The sequence below is a fragment of the Aulonocara stuartgranti genome (genome assembly GCF_965226115.1).
Source record: "Aulonocara stuartgranti genome assembly, chromosome: 9".
Lineage (NCBI taxonomy): Eukaryota > Metazoa > Chordata > Actinopteri > Cichliformes > Cichlidae > Aulonocara > Aulonocara stuartgranti.
Genome location: NC_138960.1, coordinates 17,321,317 through 17,342,929, shown reverse-complemented (window position 1 = coordinate 17,342,929; position 21,613 = coordinate 17,321,317). Strand labels below are relative to the sequence as shown.

The following is a 21,613-nucleotide window of genomic DNA, read 5'->3' as shown; positions in this document are numbered from 1 at the left end:
AGAAAACGGTGGCCGTTACAACCTATGTCTAAAAATGTGTCGTTTCATGCATCGGTTAAAACACTGGACTCCAGGTACACGACGCCCAGCTGGAAACACTTCACCTACCCAAGATTCACAGACTTTACAGAAAATGTTACATTTTTGTGATTTATATCGTTATCGGGACGATAGATGTTTTATATCGGGATATGAGATTTTGGTCATATTGCACAGCCCTACCCCAAACAATGTTTGAATGTTAAAAATGCTGGATTTGCATTGTAGTGTGCGTGGTCAAAATTAAACTCTGTGGAAACAGCGTTAAATAAGCGCAGCATTTCTGTGCCCAGAAGACAAATCAACAAACCAAACACAATAGCAGAGAGCTGCCACGGAAATGAAAATAGTATTTGGTGTGGCTTGTATTAGCCTCTAGCGCAGGGAGTTCTCAAAGTTTGATGACTGAGTGCCAGTTTAGGTGCCAGCACAGGCTTGAGGGCTGCACTGGAGAAATGAAAACTTTTAGGTGCTGTTTTATGTTGGTAATTCTCATTTTTGAGCTTGTTTTTTTTACCATTAGTCAGGAGGCCGTTATATTTCTTTACACCAGCTGTATTTGTCAAAGTTAGGAAGGTTGAGTCTGCTACAAAGGATACAACAGAGGACCTGCAGATGAAGAGAAATGCTCTCTATCTGTGCTGCACTATCACACCATGAGATGAACTATGGATGAATAGTAGTGCATTAGTAGTGCAGTAATTGATGAAACCTTATTACACCATAATTAAGGTGTCATGACCTTTATTACCCTTAAATTTGGTCCAAGTAAGGCCTGTATTCTGAATCGGTTTGGTCTCATTGGTGAGGTATGACAATTACTGCTCCACGAGCATGGTCCTAGAATTGGGGCACAGCTAATCTTTATCTTTCAAATGCCCCATTTTCCTCCAGTTGTTGATATGGTGTAAGTTATAATCCTTGAAAACAAACAGTTTTGTCCCTCAGGGTTTGAATCATCCCGATGAGTCGCTGATATTTCCCAGTAAACACATTTGAAATTAAACACTGCTGTTTGAATCACAAGAAGCAATGGTCCTTTGCAACTGTTCTGCGATGAAGCATCCCCCCACACACATACACCTTCCTTCATCACACAATCAGACTTGTCAGGGTATTAATGAAATTCAGTGTGTTGGTTTGCAGGGCAGTCAGACTGTGTGATTACATCCTGCAGCACAATGCTATTAATTACCTGTTATCTCGTCACTGGATTAATTAACGCTCTTGCTAGATTGATATAGCCTCAAGTTTCCCACCATTAGTCATGAAGCTGTATTACTTTCAGCTGCTGAGTTTTGTTAGCATGAAACTGAGCAGCTGGTATTCCTGAAGGTTCAGGTGCCCTCTTGTCAAGGAGGTTGCGGTTGCGAGAGACGTCCATCAACTGAAACAAGCTGGCACAGACTTCGAGCCAAGGCATGTGTTGTGATATCTGCACTCCTAATATACGTAAATCAACACACCTGTTATCCTTTTCCCAAATCCCTTATGCACATGATTAAATCTCCTTTACGTTCCCATAGAAACTGCTCACATACATGCCCGTGCAAAAACACAGCTGTCCAGACACATGTTTAGCAATTTGTTAGGCTAAAAAGTCAGTGTAAGTGGATAAATAAGGGCCGTTGTGTTTTCTCTGCAACAAAAGCAGGTTGAGGAGTTTGCTTTTATACTCTTTAACATGTGGTCCACAAATATTCACGCAGATTTGGGTGTGTTACATTAGCTCGTTTCTATCTGTCTGAGCTCCTTCACATTCACACCTGTAAACAGCTGCTCTTACACAAGCCTAAAACATAATTAAAAAAGAGACGCGATCAAGCTTTGCAGCAACAGCACCGGATCTATGGAATAATCTACATATCTGCACACACATTTAAACTCATACATTCTCCTTGCTATTTGGCCCCGGTGTGACATTCTTGTTTTATTTTATTTTGTTTTGTATTTATTTTATATTGTCATATTTTGATGTACGCTGTCCACAGCATTTCTGCATTTTAGTGTTGATTTTCTGTGAGCTGTATATTTTTATTATACAGCACTATGCTCAACTCTGTGTTTTTAAATGTGCTTTATAAACACATTTGACTTTGACCTTGACAATACGCTACAGTCGCATTACGGAAAACTGATTGACAACGGTGGCATGAACATAATTGTGATCATAGTGCAGTGAAGTTCCAATGTTGCTGCGTTTGAAATGGCTGCATCAAAGATGAGGGACCAGGTCTGAAATCATAGCTGCTGTCTCCAAAGCAACATTGGTGCATTAAGATGGTAATAAAATGGTAATAAGACAGAATCAATTTGATATTGAATGGTGTCAAGTCGGCAATTGCATGTAAACTGTTTGTGATAATCAGGTGATTAACCGTGATAAATTGGCAACAACTGGAAATCTGTTGCCATCTACACAAATTAAATGGAACTTCATGTTAAATACTTCTGCCCTGAGTCCAGCCAGAACTTCATTTAGCCAGCTGAGTCAAGTTCCCTACTCCATAAACCTTCTCTTATCAGAGAATGACTGAAGTCAGGTTGCTTACTACCAGGAGACCTGAGTGCGTGACCAGGTTGAGGTGTGTTGCACGATCAATCTGTCTGCGACTAGCTTGTTGCCGCAACTGTATGCAATCAGTTGCTAAAGTAAATGCAACAAAACCAAAAAACACCAATAAAAATGCTGAGCAACCACAAGAAGGTTGGCAGGTTTTACTGCAGTGTAACTGAGCCATTAGAAAGACTTTGTGTTTGCTTAAGACAGTGAGACCGAGAAAGGGAAACTGTAATACAGTTTTCATTCAAATCACACTACATACAGAAGTACAATGTGTGTGACAAATAATTCAAGACTTATTAAGTATTAAGAGTCCTCCTGCCTCCTTGGAGAATTACGAGGGAAATCCTTACTAAGAGTGAAAAGTTAAAAACCCTGGAACCTACGCTACATTTTTCTCATCCAGCTCTATGCAATTACACACTTGGCCTCAGAATGATTAAAAGCTCACAATACCACGTTCACACTCGTGTTAAACAAGCATAACATGTAGTAACGTGCCCCATTTTAGTTTAGAAATTTTAGTATGATAACATTAATTACCACTTAGATTAACTTGACTAAATATGTTTAAGACCTAACCTGCCCTACTCTGCTGGTGTGACTGGTCCAACCAGACCAACGTATCTAGAGACTGCTCCAAATACTCTCACTGACTGCCATCAATGGTAGAATTTTACCTTCCTTCAGAGAACGGGGCCAGGTTTTCTCTCTGTGCTGTGGCCTAGATTAGCTTCTAAACAGGGACTCCATCTGTACCAGTGTGACACCAAAGCACACGGGCCCACGGCTTACGTCTCCTCAGGAGAAAGTAATTGTGACACACATTGTATTACTTTTAAAGAGGGTCTGTTTGCTTGAGAAACTTTTAGCTAGCATTTTTTTTCTTTACTGTCATGTTGTTTATACACAGCTGACTTAGATTTCCACAGGAGATTTTTCTATGTAGTATTTGACCCTTTTTGCACTGTTGTAAGAAGTATTTAATCAGCAAGCAACAATTTCCAGCTCCCTGACTGGTTTCATCATTCATACAGCTCAGAGGGAATATTTGTTGGAGAATCATTCACAAACTGATACCATGATACCTGCTTGAGGCCAGAGATTCCAAATCCTTGAGATACCGAGCGAGCCCTTTTCTGTAATACCCTGAGATTGATTTCAGCATGGCATTAAGGCTGTAACATTTTAAAATTCCAGCCCCAAGAGCAGCCCCGCCTTACCACGTTCACTGTGGGTGCTGATGATCTATTATTCTCTGTAATGAAAGAGTTGACCTTCAGTTATCTTGAAAGCCCCGCAGGCCTGTGGAGGAGAGCGTCAAAGTCAAAATCTGGTCCCAAGGTTTGCTGTCTTATCAGAAATTGAAAAGACTTATTTTCTTGTCTTTTTGGGAATGCCGGTTTCTCTCTAATCAAAAAGTGCTTTTGCAAATGTGTGCAGTGGTGTCTTGTGTGTAAAATGAGTGTGTTTCTGACCCTACGGTTGATATACGGTTGATCTTATTCTTCAGTTTAAATACAACACAGTCCTCAGATTTTCTGTTTTGTGCTGTTATGGTAAGACCTCATTCACTTTTACAACATTTCAATTTATAGGAAAGCTGGTAGTCAGTTTCATTGAAACATCAGTATCTGAGCTCAAGGATCTTGAGGACATGTACTTCTCTAGATGTTTTGTCAATTTTTCCATTCAAATTTTTGAATGCGTTTCTTTTATTTCTGACTCTTCTAGATCTTCATTTTTGAAAACAACATCTACTATCGGTCTAAGGTGGAGAGCCGTTCTATTCGTCTGGTATCTACCGGTAAAGAAGGTGTCATCTTCAATGGGCTCAGTGATTGGTTATATGAGGGTAAGGCAAACGATTTTCTTGCTGCTCAAATACAATACAATGGTAGCATAGTAGTTGAGGAGACGTAGACTCGTATTGCTTCTATAGGAATTATGAGCATATATGCACTTGATCATCAGCAAGTGTGAGCATGTGTTAACTCAATCTTTCCAAGCATAGCAAATTACAAAATGCTATGCAATGCTCGGAGAAACTGCAAGAAACCCAAGTGCTAAGTGTTTGGAAGGTTTGCCAGAAGAAAGTCTCTCTCTGAAGAAAAAAGAATATGACAACACAGCTTAGATTGGTCAGGTGTCTTCTGAACAAACCACAAGACATTTAGAACAATGTCCTTTGGACAGATGAGCAAAACTGCGATGTATGTAAATGGCCTGTATTTGTATAGTGCTTTACTAGTCCCTAAGGATCCCAAAGCGCTTTACACATCCACCCATTCCCACACTGGTGATGGCAAGCTACATTGTAGCCACAGCCACCCTGGGGCGCACTGACAGAGGCGAGGCTGCCGGACACTGGCGCCACTGGGCCCTCTGACCACCACCAGTAGGCAACGGGTGAAGTGTCTTGCCAAAGGACACAACGACCGAGACTGTCCAAGCTGGGGCTCGAACCAGCACGGCAAACTCCCAACACTTGAGCCACAATCGCCCTGTGTCGTATAACCAAAAAACAAAGGATGATGATTTGAGTTTGTTTTGGACCTGGGCATCTTGCAGTCATTGAATTGACCACAAATTCCTCTGTATATCAGTGTGATTAGAGTCAAATGTGAGGGAATCTATCCAAGAGCTAAAGCTTGACCAAATTTGGGTCTTGCAACCAGACAATGATCCCAAGCACAACAGCTAATATACAGCAGAATAGCTTAAAAAGGAAATGAAAGTCCAGACTTTGGCCAGATTAAAATGTGGTGGTCTGACCACAAGACAGCTGTGCATTCACAAACTTCAAAGAACTGAAGCAATATTATGAAGAACACTGATAAAGTTTTGATGCGACCGTATGTAACAAGGCATGTTTAATGGTTCTCTCTGCTCTCTACTTTTGTAAGCTACTCTACCCATTACAGGCTGTAGTCTTTACAATTTACGTTCACCATACAGACATAAGATTGACATTCATTTTCTAATCTAACTCTTTCCATGAAAGAAAATAGTGTGTTAGTTCTGATAACAATTAGGGAAAACATGTAGTAAACCTCTTTTGTCCCGTGTATTCTCCTTGTATTACATTTTTCTAATTTGAACACTCTGCAGCAGCTCAGGTATTTAGAAGTAATGACATGAGACAGCATGACTCCCAAGTGTCTGTAGCCACATTAGTATTTTATGCATGTAGCGCTTGATTTCCTGCAGGTAAATTAAAAAAATGGATATCCTGTCAATTTGCCTCTGCTTTACACAGCCCTGAAAACGAATGAATGTTCTACATCAGTTGATGTGCATTAACTCGGCGGCTGTGTGTGTGTTGTGCATTAAGATATAGATGTCAAAGTGCTCTCCGAGCGTCAACACCACCGATCAAAGCTCACCTGTATGCCTCACAGTATAAACCGTGACAGGGACTGTGTTAGCATTCAACTAATGAATTTATATCTGCTGCGCTGGGTGAACACGCTGCTCCAGTGGAACGGTGTTTTAATAACGGAGCAGGAGGGAGATGGGGAGCAGCAGACTCACAGATACAGAGATAGCAGAAATGGAGACAGCCAATGATACACAAGCTGTTAATCTTGGAGTAACGCTAAACATCACATATCTGTTTGAAAGTGTGAGGCTGCCACCAAGGAGATGTCAGGGTTTAGACACTGTGGCAGAGAGGTTATCTGAGGTCACCGGTGCATCAGGATTAGAGCCCGTTGGCTGCCTTTCCTGCAAAATTCATCTGTTTTTATTTAATGTTGTCCACCCACAGCCCTCTTATCTCCGCCTAACCAAGCTGATATTTGAAAGCAAGTCCATTCTTCAAGAGCAATATCCATTCTGAGCCATTTAAACATTAATCGGAGCGATATTGCAGTGTCTGACCCCATATTTATGGATTGCTGAAGGCCTGGTAATTTACACTCATCATTTATTGACCAGATAAATCTTTCACTCAGAGATAAAAGATAGAATCAGCTTCATAATCTTGAGATAAAAGTGAATCATAGGACTATACAATTGGTTTTGTGTGCTTTAAGTGCACAATGTGATGTGGTAAAGTGTTTTATTTTGAGAAAAACAGGGGCTATTTTATTATCTCAACACAACACATTTGAAAGCCTGTCATCAGAATTATGTTTATTCAATAATGGAGGGATTTTTCGAAGACAACGAAACAGGCTTGTTGTGGTTGGAAAACATTGGCTAGAGAGCATTATTATGACCAAGAACGATTTTGTTACCTTCTTCAAAGACAAGGATCAGGTGTGTGACCACTCAATGTCAGTTTCTGTCTTCAAAGTGACTTTTGTGCATCAAAACAGCAATAAAAAGACAAGACAGAGTCAGTCTACCACCTCTCTGCAGTTGAATGGGGTCAGGCTGGCTGCTGTTTGTCATAAATTGGCAATCATGAAACTCTTGCAGTCTAGATACATAAATATTCATGTTAACCAGAAATTTACGTTACATTCATAATCTCGCCAGAGCATCATTGATTTGAAACAGAAATTCCTGCACAATTAGTGATGTGGGTGCTGAAGGACAGTGATTTAACTGTAAACTGACACAGGCACTCGTCAGTTTACAGTTATATACACCAGAATACGGCCAGATGTCCTCTATTGCAAAGAGATGTATCGCAGATGAGTAGCGCACATGGGAGCTCACTGGCGCAGATTGATTGCAACATGTTGGCTGTCTTTCTGCCTTTATAAATTAGAAAGGAGTTATTTGAAAACTTGATTGTTTGCCATCAGACAGCCTGTGCAGTCAACTTGACTGTGCTTGCCCACAGGTTGAAGGGGTTGCACGCGCAAATGTACTTTTAATCTGTAATGCAGTCCCTCAGCAACTCCTGATTTTTCTCATTTTTTTTCATAGTGGCAAGAATTTCCCTCTTATTTTTAGGCTAGTGCAACTAAGCTAGTAGTCAATTTTCTTCCAGTTGACTCTTTTCCCCATAGACAGTGGATGGGGTTGTGCTGGTAATGACTATGACTATGATTACATAGAGATACCCCTGACATCAAACAGGGTTGCAAATTTTGAGGCTGAGGCTTTGAGGAATGTTCATATTGCGTATAAATCTATGCCAAAATGTCTTGGAACCAGCTGATTTTGATGGCCTCATTATGCCAGGTTTTATTTATTTATTTATCTTCATTTGAGAATGCACTAAAAGTCCTTTTCATTCCCATTAATAATAAATCTCTTTTGAAAAACTTGTATTTGTAAGCCTGTAAATAGATTTGGCATTAGCCCAGATATGATGTAAGCATTTGCAGGCAAGCTTAGAAGCCTTGCCAGCTTGTCTAATGTTTACATTCATCAGCAAGACTGCAAGGCATCAGACTTTCCATGCTAATGACTCAGGCCATCCTCCAGCCAAGGTCAAACTGAGGGTGGGTCACACTACTGCTGAGGAGGAATGAGGTCTTAAGCTGTGCCTGTCGCTGTGCAGCAGATTTGATGCTAACGGGTGAAAAGGTTGGCAAATAATCTCCCAGGGCTTGAATATCCTCTTGCTTGCAATGTTGTCTTAATCCATAAGTGTGTGTGTGTGTGTGTGTGTGTGTGTGTCCTAGTAATGTGCAGACAGCAGAAATGGAGAGAGAAGGGAGAAAAGAAGAAAAGCAAAATTAAAAAAGAGGAAATGCAGCCAAGAGTGCTATTGGGCTGTGTGTAATAGTCGTGTGTTCTGTCATCTGTTGGCTGTCTGATTATTGAGGCTGTACTGATACTGACACATCCTGCAGTGTGACGCAGCCCAAGGAAATGGCTGTTTATTAGGCTCTGGTGTGCCCAGATAAAAACCCGCTGTTGCTTTGATTTTACTTGTGTTTGCCCCTTAGATATTTGGCTAGATGAATGTTTGCATCGAGAGGCTTGTTTGTGGGGGTGGTTTCTGTTTATCAGTCTGTTTGTGTCAGACTCTGCAGGAGATAGAGTAACCACATAATCAACACTTGTGCACTGGAAAGAGAAAGATTAGTAAAGGGTGTGAAAATATGGGCTTGTCTGAAACAGACGGGAGAAATAGTTTGTCGGTGGATGTGAGTCATGCTGTTTGGAGATTATCAGACAAAATAAGATCCGTCACTTAAGAAACATCTGAAATGTTTAGGACTAGACTGACAACTTGTATTTGGACCTTCTACTTCTCAATGTTACCAATTGTGGTAGTAGAGAACTGTTTTAATCGAGATCATTTTTAGCACATTTCTATGTGAATTTCAATTGTGTTGAGTTACCTAAAATCAAACATCCATCCATCCTACCATTTTCTTCCACTTATCCCAAGTTGGGTCATGGTGGCAGCAGGCTAAGAAGGATATCACAGATGTCCTTCTTCCCATCCACACTTTTCTGTTCCTCCTGGGGATTTCCAAGGTATTCCCAGTCCAGATAAGATATACATTTGGGTCTACCTCACCTCCTCCCAGTTGTGCATGCCCAGAAGACCTCCAAAAGGAGCCACTCAGTAGGCCTCTTAACCAGATGTCCAAACCACTTCAACTGGCTCGTTTCGACATACAGGAACAGCACGTCTACTCCAAAATCCCTCCAAAAGTCTGACATCCTCGTCCTATTTCTAAGGCTGAGCCACCCTTTGGTTGCTTGTATTCGTGACCTTACTCTTTCGGTCATCGCTCATATTTCATGACCATGCAGAGGGTGATGGTTGGGAGACAATAGACGGACTGGTAAATTTAAAGCTTCAATTTTCAGCTTAGCTCTCTCTTCATTACATCAGTCTGGTACAACACCTGCAGTACTTCTAGTGCCGCATCAGCATCAGCAGTACTGCCCCAGCTTGCCCAACTCTCACTTGAATTAGACACTTGAATTACCTTGCTTGAAGTCTCTCTCCCCCAATCCAGAGGAATCATTCCCTCTGTTTTCTGGCAGAAAACCATACCCTCAGGTTAGAAGGTGCTGACTTTTATCCCAGCCATTTCACACTTGGCTTGAAACCAGTTCAGTGCATAGTGAAGGTCACGCTCTGATGAAGCCAACAGAACCACATCATCCGCAAAAAGTAAGGATGCTGTTCTGAGGTTCTCATAGCAGACACCCTCCTCACTCTGTCTACACCTTGAGATGTGACAAAGGGTAACCACCCAACACTGACTGAAAATGTGCTATCATTTTGGTTAGACATGGACCTGAAGTCCAGAACAATGGAGTCTAATTGTTGTTTCTATTGTAATATTGACATTTTACAGTCATAAAAATAACAAATACTGACAGTGAAGCTAATAAAATCTAATAATTATTTTTGGCCACTTTGTTTTCATTCATGAGTGCATCTTCTTGTTGGTGCTCAAGAGGTACTAGTGTAAGAAGTTTAGCGTTTTCTGTTGTATGTGTAATGAGGCCAAAATTAAATGTAATTACGTACCTGCAATTATTTAGATTCAGTGAAACGTTTTTACGTTTAGGTCCAACTTCAAGCTGCCCCTGTGTATAACACTGAACTGACTGTATTTACTTCTAGTGCTCTGACAAAGGCTCTGTTCCAAAGCACGTATTTCTTTTTTGATGTGAGACAGATTGTGAGTATTTTGTTCTCGCTGACTAGGACATTTGAAGTGTGGTATTTTGTCTTTTTCTTTACCTTATCCTATATTTTTTGGGGAGTGTAGCATTAAAGTGGTACTCATAAGAGACCAAAGAAGTTACAAAATTGAAGAAGTTTAAGCTCAAAATTGCTGGACCTTATGTTTTGCAGACTGCAGTTCAGTAAGTGTCTGCTATAGGCAGCAGAAGCCATAACGTTATGTCTGGACTGGACGCTGTTCAACTTTGTGAAAAATGTCACTATCCTCATGAGGTTTGAGGTCTATATTTCAAAGTAAATTGGCTTGCACCTTATAACTAGAAAAACTAAATGCCGACTTTACAAAGCGTGTTTGAGGAAAGAATAAAAACATGCATCAGTTTAACCTTGTAAACCCACAAATGCTGTTTTCTGCAGTCATCCCTCTATTTTTAAAAACTGTAACATGTTCACATCGCATCTTTTTGTTAATGTGCAAAATGCTGGGCTTATGTTGAAGCTACTTATCAAGTTCTTGGTTAGAGGAAACTCTTTACCTTATCGTGTAAAGTGTCCTGCTCTGACTTGTGTTGCCAGTTGATGCTAGATAAATATAACTGAACTGAAATGACAGGAAGTGAACTGTTGCAAAATGTGTAGCTGTAAAGTGGCTAAATCCTCTTGTATCTTTTTAAAATCTCCTTTCTGAATATAAACCTGCAAAACCAATGCCCTGTAATACAGTGTTCATCCTTCGGTTTCCTAAGCCAGATCTACAAACAGATTATTTGCAGGCTTTGTAGATGCTTTGCAAAATCTCACTTCTTCTGTCATGTGCTTCTCTGCTAATGCTTAATTATCACTTGCAACACATCCTCAATCTACACACTGATAGTTGTGCTGTATTTAGTATCAGCTACTTTATTGTCATATTTTTGTGGCGCTTTGGCTGGAAGATTTTCATGCCATCTAACCAGTTTGGTTGTTGGCAAGCCAGAATAAAGGGCTAGCAGGGCTTGACCATGCCAGGTATATGTAGTTGTATTCAATGCCGTGCTCTGTGGTTAAAATTTACTTAATTGGACATATCAAACATTGATTTGTGTAGTTTTTTGTTTGTTTGTTTGTTTTGGCAGAGGTGACTGGTGGGTTAATGCAAATGTTATAGCTCGTATAGATACAAATGTCAAAAACACAACTCATCTCAAAGAGAAAAATAGCTGGACTCCAAAACAGAGGAGCAGTGACCTAGAAGTATGCACCAGACACTAAAGACAAAGGTAGGCTTTCCCTCTGTGCTGCATTGCTTCTTCACCTTGTGTTTGGCATGTTTCTCTGCTGCCCTCTGGTGGATGCATGTGGTCATTTTTTTCTAAACACTGAGAAGGATTCGTGGTGTTATTGTGCCACAGTTTACGGAATATTTGCAGCATTTTTATATTTTTTTGTATCCTGTTAATGTTTTTTTTTTTAAATCACATATTTGCAACCTTGGATGTCTGATTTTCTTTTTTTCTTGTTAGCTCAGCTTTCCTGAGTCTGTCACCTTGCACTCATTATTTTCCAATGGCCGCTTGACTTATGGCATCTCATGCATTAATAATGTCCTCTACTCAGTGTATAATGTAGTCTGCACACCAGGATGGAGAACATGGACAAAGGAGATGAGCCTCCGACAGCTCACCTTCGTATTCGTCACAATGAGGTGGGCTGTAAAAAGACAGGAGATGTGATCTCATTACTTAAGAGAGAAAATGAGAGCTGGCTCATTAAAAGTGGTTCGCTCACAGCCTCTTCTCTTGGTTTCTCTTTTGTCCCTGCACATTCTTTTGTAATCACACACCTATCAGGACACTTCCAGAGACGTAACTGCTTTCTCCTTGACTGGCCAAGGTGACTGGGCGTCCCCAGCCGAGTGGATCTGACAGCTCGGCCGTTCCACTCCGCGCGGAAAGCCTTTTAAGCTGCCGCCGGTGAAGTTGGCACGCAGCGGTAGAATTGGCCATGCGGGAAATCATTTTTATATTTTATTTTATTTTTCACCATTTGAAAATGCAATCAGTGCTTTGTTGTCCTATGCTGCTCTGTTCAGCATCAGACAGTGAGATCCAATCATTCCCCACTGAGCACTGCCAGCAGGGTGCAAGTGGGCACACAAGGGAGACTAAAAGAGCAAAGACTAATGGGACTAAAGGCTTCCATTAGCCTTTTTCCTTATAATGTTACTTCCGCAGGGATGTGTATTGTTTCAGGTTCTTTAAAGGAATCTATTCAGCTCATTTTCAACTCATATTTTTGTTTACAACAACAACAACTCTCTACAAGTGTAGCTTTGCATGATTCACAATTCACAATAATTCTTATATAACTTATACTGACCCTTGGTGCAGCTACAGTGTATTCCCTTCCTTCTCTTTATACGCCTGATTGGTTGCGTTTGGCAAACAATAGTTTTGAACAGCAGGTGGGTGGGCCTTGTGTTTTGACAGTAACTGAGATTTCCATGTTGGGGATATCCCCACCCTTTAACTTCATACAGATCCAAGCATAGAAATAACTGCCTGAAATAGAGTGTTTAAAGCACTTCAAATGCTCATTTTAGCTAATTTAAGACTAATTTACTTCTCCATATGCTTGCAATAGATATATGTACATATATATAGATAGATACTATATGACAAAATAAGGCAAACAATAGTCTGAAACAGTGAAACACATGAAACAGTGTCCATCAGTAGAAGGTTACAAGCACAACTACTTTTGCAGAACTGTGTAAGAGAACAATGTACATAGGCGTTTGTACCGGAGGTGTTTGACAAATGATGCTGCATATCAAGTAATTCCACCAAGCGATGCGTGGTTAATGAAAATGCAAATTGGTAGTTGATGTTGTTAATTCCCCAAAGCCAGCACCCAGTCCCACAGATAAACAGCATTAATGAAGTTTTAATTGCAAAAGTTGATATAAATGTAGCTAGTGGCAGGCTGTAACAATGAGTCGGAGTGTTTTTGATATCGTCTGCATTGTCGCCACAGACTTAGTAATGAAGTAGGATTGTCAAGGCTATGCTTTATGCTGCCAAAAAGTTCCCTCAGTGAGATTTTATTTGCATAATTTCCTAATGAGACACTCTGTGTTGACAGACGCAATTGTGTGTGTCTGTCTGTCTGTCTGTCTTTGTGTTGCAAAGGAGATGAAGGACCTAGACTGCTCTCATTTCCCCATTATTCTCTCTGTATATGTAAAACAGGAGTGTCTGTGATCGCTGTGTTATTTTATGTGGACACGCTTGCACACAGAGGGGCTCGGGGGAAATGTCTAGGTCACCGACCTGAAATGAGCTGAGCCTCTTGCTGAAAATGGTACACACAGAAATGTAGTAACGACCCAGAAAGTTATCTGCGCTGTGGTACCTGGTGAGAAAGTGCTGTTAGGTTTATTTCAGGGAAATGTAGCTGAGTTCTATTTTGGTCAGCATGCTGTGTACTGAGATTAAATGCTGTTGTGATTTATGACTTCAAACTTTTGGGTAGCAAGTGGTTTCACATGTAGGTTTGACAAATAGTGAGTGGGAGATTCCAAATTTAGCAGCTCAGGCACAAAGTATAGTTGTATGTATAGTATGTTGCTGAGAGGACAAAAAGGGTAACTTTGAATCTTTTATCAGTTTGACCAAATTAGGGAAATAGTCAGCAGTAGTATTTTAAAAATAATCCTCAATGCTTCTCCTTCCCCTATTCATACAAACACTCATCCACCAATTGTGGCTCAGTGTCCTGGCCAAGGGCACTTTGGCATGTGGAGGATTTAAGAAAAACTTGCTCTTTCACCTGAATAGTTGAGGGATTTTCTACTTTCAGGAGGGAGTTATCATACTGTTTAGCCCTGACTTGTCAAAAGGAAAAGAAAGTCAAGCATAAGTCACATATGCTGACCAGTGGGAGAAAGAAAAGGGAGGCAAACCAATACAAATAGTGCTAGTAATCATAAAGAGCATTTATAAATTTCAAAATGCAGTTTTTCCCCAGAACACCTGCTCCATTATAATCCCAACAAGTAACAACCGTGTGATGCTGTTGGCCTGCAGCTATGTAATTAACTTTTGTCTTTGCTGTTGGATTGTGTTATTCACTATGATTATGATTGATGGTCATTTTCTATTTGCTCTTCCAGAGGAGATTTTCCAGTCCCACATTGCCCATTGGTGGTCTCCAGATGGTGCCAGGTTAGCATACGCCACCATCAATGACACCTTGGTGCCCAGGATGGAGCTGCCAATGTTTACAGGCTCACCCTACCCAATAGGGAAAGAGTACCATTACCCTAAGGTATACTTTTTCCTTCTTTAAACATCTGTACTGATGCAGATAGTTTAAATTATAGAAATAGAATGGTTTAAGCAAAGTGTTTTTATGTTTTGCTTTGTTTTTTTATGGGATATTATGCTCAGTTACTCACTTTGTTTTCATTCTGATCAGGCTGGAGAGGAAAATCCAGTCATCACTCTTTATGTCGTGAACCTTAACGGCCCTCTGCACACCATTGAAATGAGGAGGCCTGATGATCCCAGGATAGGGTGAGTCATCCAAAACTATCAAACAGTCTACCTCTGTGCTCAGTCAACCGATGCACATTTTACACATCGTAGATTTGGCTCAGATTTGCAGTCACATAAAACCGGTGGAAAATCATTGGCTTTTTTTTTTTGGCATATCTGTACAAACAGTCAAGATGTGATTGCAGGACAGACTTTAAGCTTCAGTTAAAGAGGGTTTATAACTTTTGTAGGATTTAGAGTATTTAGAGTCCCCAGTTCAGATAAATATTTTTTAATGAATCATTAATTATGTATATTATGTAAATCAGTAACAACAATAACTTAAAATGTAAAGTAAAACAAGTAAAGGTTAAAAATACATCTAATCTGCCGACCCATCCAGTGTCCAAATATGGAGATTTATACCTTTCCTGTACATGGATGAAAAATGAGGATGAAAAAATTTTTTATGTTCAGAATCACAAATCTGTAGATCAACAGAAAAGTCCTAAATATGAGTTGTATATACATGTGTTATCATAGGTGATGCAAAGCAATATGGATTTTTGGATAATAAAATATTTTTGAATACAGTATATTACAGAGTCATAGTGGGTATTTTTATTATATGATATGCTGCACAGACTGGGGGATTTTCTGTCCCCAGTGATGCATTTTTCCTTAATAGGGTGTTGTGTTTAAGTTTAATGCCTCTATTTAGTCTCTTCATATTTACAGCCTATTTTTCCACCTCTTTATACACTGCTTGATTTCTCTGTGTTCAGATGCAACCACTTTTTCCATCATCTTATTTTTACCCGCATTGCAGCTGATACCAACGATAATAAATGCTAAATATGCTTTCTGTTTGCCAGTGAGTACTATGTGACCATGGTGAAATGGGCCACCACCACCAAACTAGCCATTAATTGGCTGAACAGAGCACAGAACATCTCAATCCTCACACTATGTCAGGCTACAACGGGAGTCTGCACTAAGGTGAGCACAGTGTGCATGGCACATGTGCCGCAAGTATGAAAGGCTGTTTCTTTATCCCAACTGAAGTCTGTTTATCTGTTTCCACAGAAACACGAAGATGAAAGTGAAGGGTGGCTCCACAGGCAGGTGAGAATGATAATACACACGTGTGTGTAAGGTAGATTTAGAGTATTAAGGCACTGAGGTACTTATCCTTTCCTTTGTAGCAGTCATTAAATTATAGCCACTGTTTACTTGCTTTGTTGCCTGGCATTTCTTGCCTGACGACATGCACAGTCATTAAATTCAAGCTTTAAATTTAACATGGCTTTGTTCCAAGCAGTGTATGCTGTCTTTTTAAATTATAATGCGGGAATGCCAGTATAATTACTGCATTAAGCAGCCTGCGTATTTAGTTGTCTGTAGCAGTCTTTATTTTATGTCTTGTTAAGTGAAAACACTTAGATCAACCCTCTCTGTGTATTCAGAATGAGAAGCCGCTCTTTTCCAAAGATGGTCTGAAGCTGTTCTTCACACGGGCCATTCCTCAAGGAGGCAGGGGCAAATTCTTTCACATCTCCATGTCCATCTCCCAGGTGAGAGAATATTTGTATGCCAAGTATTTGCATCACTAACATGAAGTTAACTTGGAACTGATGAACCTTTCATATCAAACTTTCAAAAAGTGTGGCCCATATTAATGAAAAATTGTTTGAAAGACATTTTGCATACATAATTCCTTCTAGATGATTATTTGCAGCAGTTTCTGTCACCTGTAAATTGCCAAGGTGGTACATCTGATGTTTTGTACAGTGATTGTAGTGAAATATTTGTCCTGTTCCTGTCACATACAGAAACTGTTGGTGGCATTGGAGGATAACTATCATATTTTTGCTGTTTTTGCTTCTCTACACCCACAGCCCAACATTAGTACAGACACACTGCAATCTATCACATCTGGAGACTGGGATGTCACTCAAGTTCTGGCCTACAACGAGGAGAACCAACTAATGTGAGCATGCACAAACCCCCAAGCCGCCACCAGAACTCAATCATACTAAAAAGCATGTTACCACACATTTGCAACTGGTTACATTTACTCTATACTCACCACCCACTTTGTTAGATACACCTGTTCAACTGCAGATTAACGCAAACATCTAATTGGGTTATGTAACCTCAAAAATATCTGCAGAACTTTAAACCAAGCTTTGAATGGCAAAGAAAAATTATTTAGCTTACTTTGACTGTGGCGTGGTTGTTGGTGCCAGGCAGGTTGATCTGTTGATATTTACCCATACTCTCTTCATCTACATTTCTTTGGGTTTACAGAGAATGGTCAAAAAAATGAAAAATATCCAGTTAACAATAGCTCCCTGGGTGAAAATGCCTCGTTGATGCCAGTGGTCAGGATAGAATTCCAAGAGTGCTTTGAGCTGATAGGAAGTCAACAGTAACTCAAGTAACAACTCACCACAACTAAGATATGCAGAAGAGAATCTCTGAATGCACAACACATTGAACCTTGATGGGGTACAGCAGCAGATGACCACACTGAGTGCCACTCCAATAAGCTTAGAATAAACTGAGGTTACAATTCACACCAAAATTGGGCAACAGAAGATTGGAAAACCCAAATGGAATTCACGGTCACCAGATCTGGATCCAGGTATCACCTTTGTGATATAAGAGAACAGGAGATTTGCACTGTGGCATCTGCAGACAAATCTGCAGCAACTGTGTGACGCTATCATGTCAATATGGACCAAAATCTCTAAGAATTTTTCCAGCACCTTGATGAATCTATGTCATTAAGAATTAAGACAGGATTGAAGGCAAAAGGGTGCCCAACCCATAACTTGCAAGGTACGCTTGAAGAGTCTTATGTGGTCATAAATGATAAACAGATAAACAAGGTTAGAAATTCAGCACCATGGACAGAGGCAAGCCCATTGTTTCAGTGGTTTGACAATAAAATCATTCTTCATTTTTATTATAGGTATATATGGTCTTTAGGGCTGAAATATTGGGAAATAGATGCTCTACTGTGCCACCTCAAACAATTCCACACAACAAACTGCCCTGAATGCACACACATAAAAACTGCCTCGAGTCTCCATTGCACCCATGAGGAGTGTGACTCATTCCCATCACTCCCTGATAATTACACTCCCACTGTGATCTGACTAATAATAATAATAATAATAATGGATTGGATTGATATAGCGCTTTTCAAGGCACCCAAAGCGCTTTACAATGCCACTATTCATTCACTCTCACATTCACACACTGGTGGAGGCAGCTACGGTTGTAGCCACAGCTGCCCTGGGGCAGACTGACAGAAGCGAGGCTGCCATATCGCGCCATCGGCCCCTCTGGCCAACACCAGTAGGCAAGTAGGGTAAAGTGTCTTGCCCAAGGACACAACGACCAGGACAGAGAGCCCCGGGATCGAACCGGCGACCTTCCGGTTACAGATACGCTTCCCAACCCCCTGAGCCACGGTCGCCCCGGACTAACATGACTTCACATATTTATACCCTCATCCAAACATATATAGACACACAGTTCCTCTTTTTCCCTGAGAGTTGCAGGGATTTGAAAAAATCCCAGCCAAATGGGGGTAAGATTTGTCCCATTTCTGTTCTGGGTTCTTTTATAAAACATCTTTTCTAGTCGGGGTATTACTGGGGTAGTCCCAAAGCTGACTGGGGAACACAGCTCTGCTAAAGTCACAGAGTAGACCAAAAATAACAATTATACATGACTGTCATTCCATTTTTGCGTTTTTTATGTTTACACAGATACTTCTTGAGCACTGAAGATGGTCCAAAGCGAAGGCATCTGTACAGGTATTAGCTGTTCGAACTTACACTGCACTTGAAAAACTAGTGGCTTTGATAGTTGGGAAAAAGTGTTTTTTAGTTTCAATGTTAAAAACAAACACTCATATTTATTTCCATAGTGCGGACACATTTGGTTCATTCAACCGTCGCTGTCTGACCTGCGCCTTGTCCAACAGCTGTGGATATATCAGTGGCTCCTTCAGCCTCAACATGAGCTACTTCCTGCTCAACTGCCAAGGTAGTACCATGTGTGAATTCAGCCTCTGTTTAGCTTATCCACTTAAAGATGTCACACAGGACTCTCTTTTAACAATGAAGTTACAAAGTGCATGAGTGCAAACTTTTAAAATGGGCATTGCTATTTTTATTACATCACAGTGTGCCCTATGTGCAAGGAGACAATGCAATTCTGTGATGATAAATCAGCCATCATATAAATGGCCAATCCTCCAGTTTGCATTTCTTATTTGTTTATACCTTCAGGGACAATACACATTAATCAACATTACTACAAGTGTACCAGTGAGTTTACTAGATTACCACTGGATAATTTTTCAACTGTTGACCCCTGGCCAGATGTTAAATTAGCCTTTAAAAGCATAAATGAATATTTAAAAGCCTCAAAACAGTAAAAAGCTTTAGAAAGAAGAAGTCGAAAGAGAAGTGCAGGCTGTTAAAATGCAACCACATAATATCCTGTTGTATTACACATGATAAGCATAAGCCAGAGGGTACACATTGGATACAATGTCATATTGTGTCATAATGTTAAGCTTTAAAATTTTGTTTGTTTTGAAGTTTATATGATAATAAATTAGCTACACTTAAGAGAATACACATCCTACACTGCTAGTCATGTATGTGTCCTTTGACTTACTGTAATAATTTAATCACATAAAAGGGATCGCTTTTGTAGTCATTGCTATAGGTGTGTCTGTTGGTTCAAAGTGGTTTCTCTCAGTAATCTGTAGCTTGGTGTACTTGAATGCACATTCAAGTAATGCTTTTATTAAGCTTCAACATCTGTCTGATGTTGAAGCTAAATCATCAGACAGATGTTAAAATCAGGGTCACACCAAATGTGAAAAATCTCCAAGATCAGTTTTTGTAATATGATAAATCGAGTACTATATCTTACGAAAGGGCCTGGAGAAAGATGTACGGGCATTTTTTTTTTCAATTCGATGGCCTATAAAGTTACATGACATACAAAATTATAATATATATAATATACATTATAAAAAAATATAATTTCATGTGTTTATGTACGTTTTACAGCTTATAGAAGCCAAGGATTTCAGCCAATTCTGCTCCAGTCATATGTGTAAAGACGATAAAACACACCATTTTAGTATATAATGCTAATAGGTCAAAGGTCACAGTCACACAGATTAGGAAAAGGCTTTAGTTTCCACTGGATCATCTCCAAACTTCAAATCATTGTGGAACAAGCACTTTCTTTCAGCTCTTTAAAATATTTTTTTCAGTACAGCAGTGTATGACTTCACCATGACACACAAAGGATTAATATATCACACTAGATTTCCATGTTAACAGTACTGGACCACACAAATGATCTATGAAAACGATGATGTCACGATGGAGATGTCATTATTGAAAATTAATGACATCAGTATAAAATATCAGCGTTTTAGTATAGCCCCTGCCCTTTGGGGGGAGTTGTGCAATAGTGCTCTTGTATTACTTCCTCTTTCTCAGTGATGTACAATAACATGTATACAGTGCGTGTACGATATTAAAACCTGTAATGATATTTTATATACTAATCATATGTTTTGTATGTAAATGTGAGCAACTGTAGCAAAGTCTTTGAAATGAGGTGAAGTATATATAAAACATACAGTACAGTACTTAGAAATTACACTGTAGTAAAAATGTTTCTACCAATTTTCTTTTGGTGAGATGTTGTTGCTAAAATGATTTCATATTTCTGTTGTGTTGCTGGTAGGTAGTTCACCGAAAAGTGACAGCACTGTGGCAAAAACAGAGCCGGTGCTCGGATGACTTTACTTGTCACAATGTCAAAAGCTTCTTTCACCATTAAAAAAAGAGATCCCATATCATTGCACTTCTCCTACCTTTGATCCATTTATTCAATATCAAAAGAAGAGACAATCTTCTCCTGGTGATCAGAGAAATATCAAAATGTCACAGCACTGTTGTCATGCCGCAGCAGAAACTGTGTCTCAGTCTGACTTGAAGCCTGTAGCCTCAATATTTAATCACTGATGTAACACTTCAGTGTCAATACTTGCTAACTGATCACCACTGATCTAAGATCAGACTTGAACCGACCAAAATGCAATCACACCCTTTGTGCTCAACCTCTGACAGTCTCTGACAGTCAATAATCTTGTACCTCATGTATTTGTAGTGCAGTTCTTTCCTTCACAGCCTGCCTGTGATCTCATGTGATGAGATTATAATATCATAATCACAAGGAAAGGGAGTGTAAGGGAGAGAAAAAGGAGCCAGGGAGAGAGCGGCCGGTTTGCTCTTCGACAAATACAACCACAGTGTTCCTCTATTTTATTCTCAATTTGCTAAGTGCATCAATCACTTCATTTGCTGCCCCTCCTCCCTGCAGTCTGAGGTTTTAGGGCTGTGCCTCTGTTTGTGGCCTAGATATGGAAAAGCTATTAGAGCTATTGCATTACATAAACTGAATAAGCAAAGATGTGCTTCTTTGTCTGTCAGACAAATGATCTGGTATCTTTCAGGGTTTTGTTTTGTTTTTTTCTTTTTGTGCATTCACTGAAGGACACTGTGGCATCAGTGTGCATTTGTTAGGAAACATACACTTTTCCCTTGCTATAAACAAATAGTAAATACAGCAACCTATGTATTAATATTAAGGTAGATTTAAAAATAAATTGTTTTTTTAAACAGTCCATAGTAAGTCAGAATGTCCACATGTCATGGTCAAATATAAAGATACATAGTATTTGAGCTCTGATCTTCTTTTTAGGGCCGGACATCCCGTTTGTGGCTGTTTACAAGACACAGAGAGACACAGAAAGTGAGACACAAGACAGAGAAAGTGAGTATTTCAACCAAGCAGCAGGTCTCCATGTCAAAAAGTATATTT

The 21,613-nt window shown here is 39.9% G+C and overlaps 1 protein-coding gene across 7 annotated transcripts in view; it reads left to right on the top strand.

Moving 5' to 3' along the window:
* dpp6a (dipeptidyl-peptidase 6a) overlaps positions 1 to 21,613 on the top strand; it is a 267,275-nt gene that overhangs the window by 236,755 nt on the left and 8,907 nt on the right. For all 7 annotated transcript variants that reach the window (XM_082546447.1, XM_082546449.1, XM_082546444.1 and 4 more), the window contains 10 exons: positions 4,337 to 4,457; positions 14,317 to 14,471; positions 14,622 to 14,719; positions 15,556 to 15,679; positions 15,767 to 15,805; positions 16,147 to 16,254; positions 16,579 to 16,670; positions 18,463 to 18,510; positions 18,624 to 18,742; positions 21,494 to 21,565. In XM_082546447.1, the coding sequence (XP_082402573.1) occupies positions 4,337 to 4,457; positions 14,317 to 14,471; positions 14,622 to 14,719; positions 15,556 to 15,679; positions 15,767 to 15,805; positions 16,147 to 16,254; positions 16,579 to 16,670; positions 18,463 to 18,510; positions 18,624 to 18,742; positions 21,494 to 21,565 (976 nt within the window). The remainder of the gene's footprint in view (positions 1 to 4,336; positions 4,458 to 14,316; positions 14,472 to 14,621; positions 14,720 to 15,555; positions 15,680 to 15,766; positions 15,806 to 16,146; positions 16,255 to 16,578; positions 16,671 to 18,462; positions 18,511 to 18,623; positions 18,743 to 21,493; positions 21,566 to 21,613) is intronic.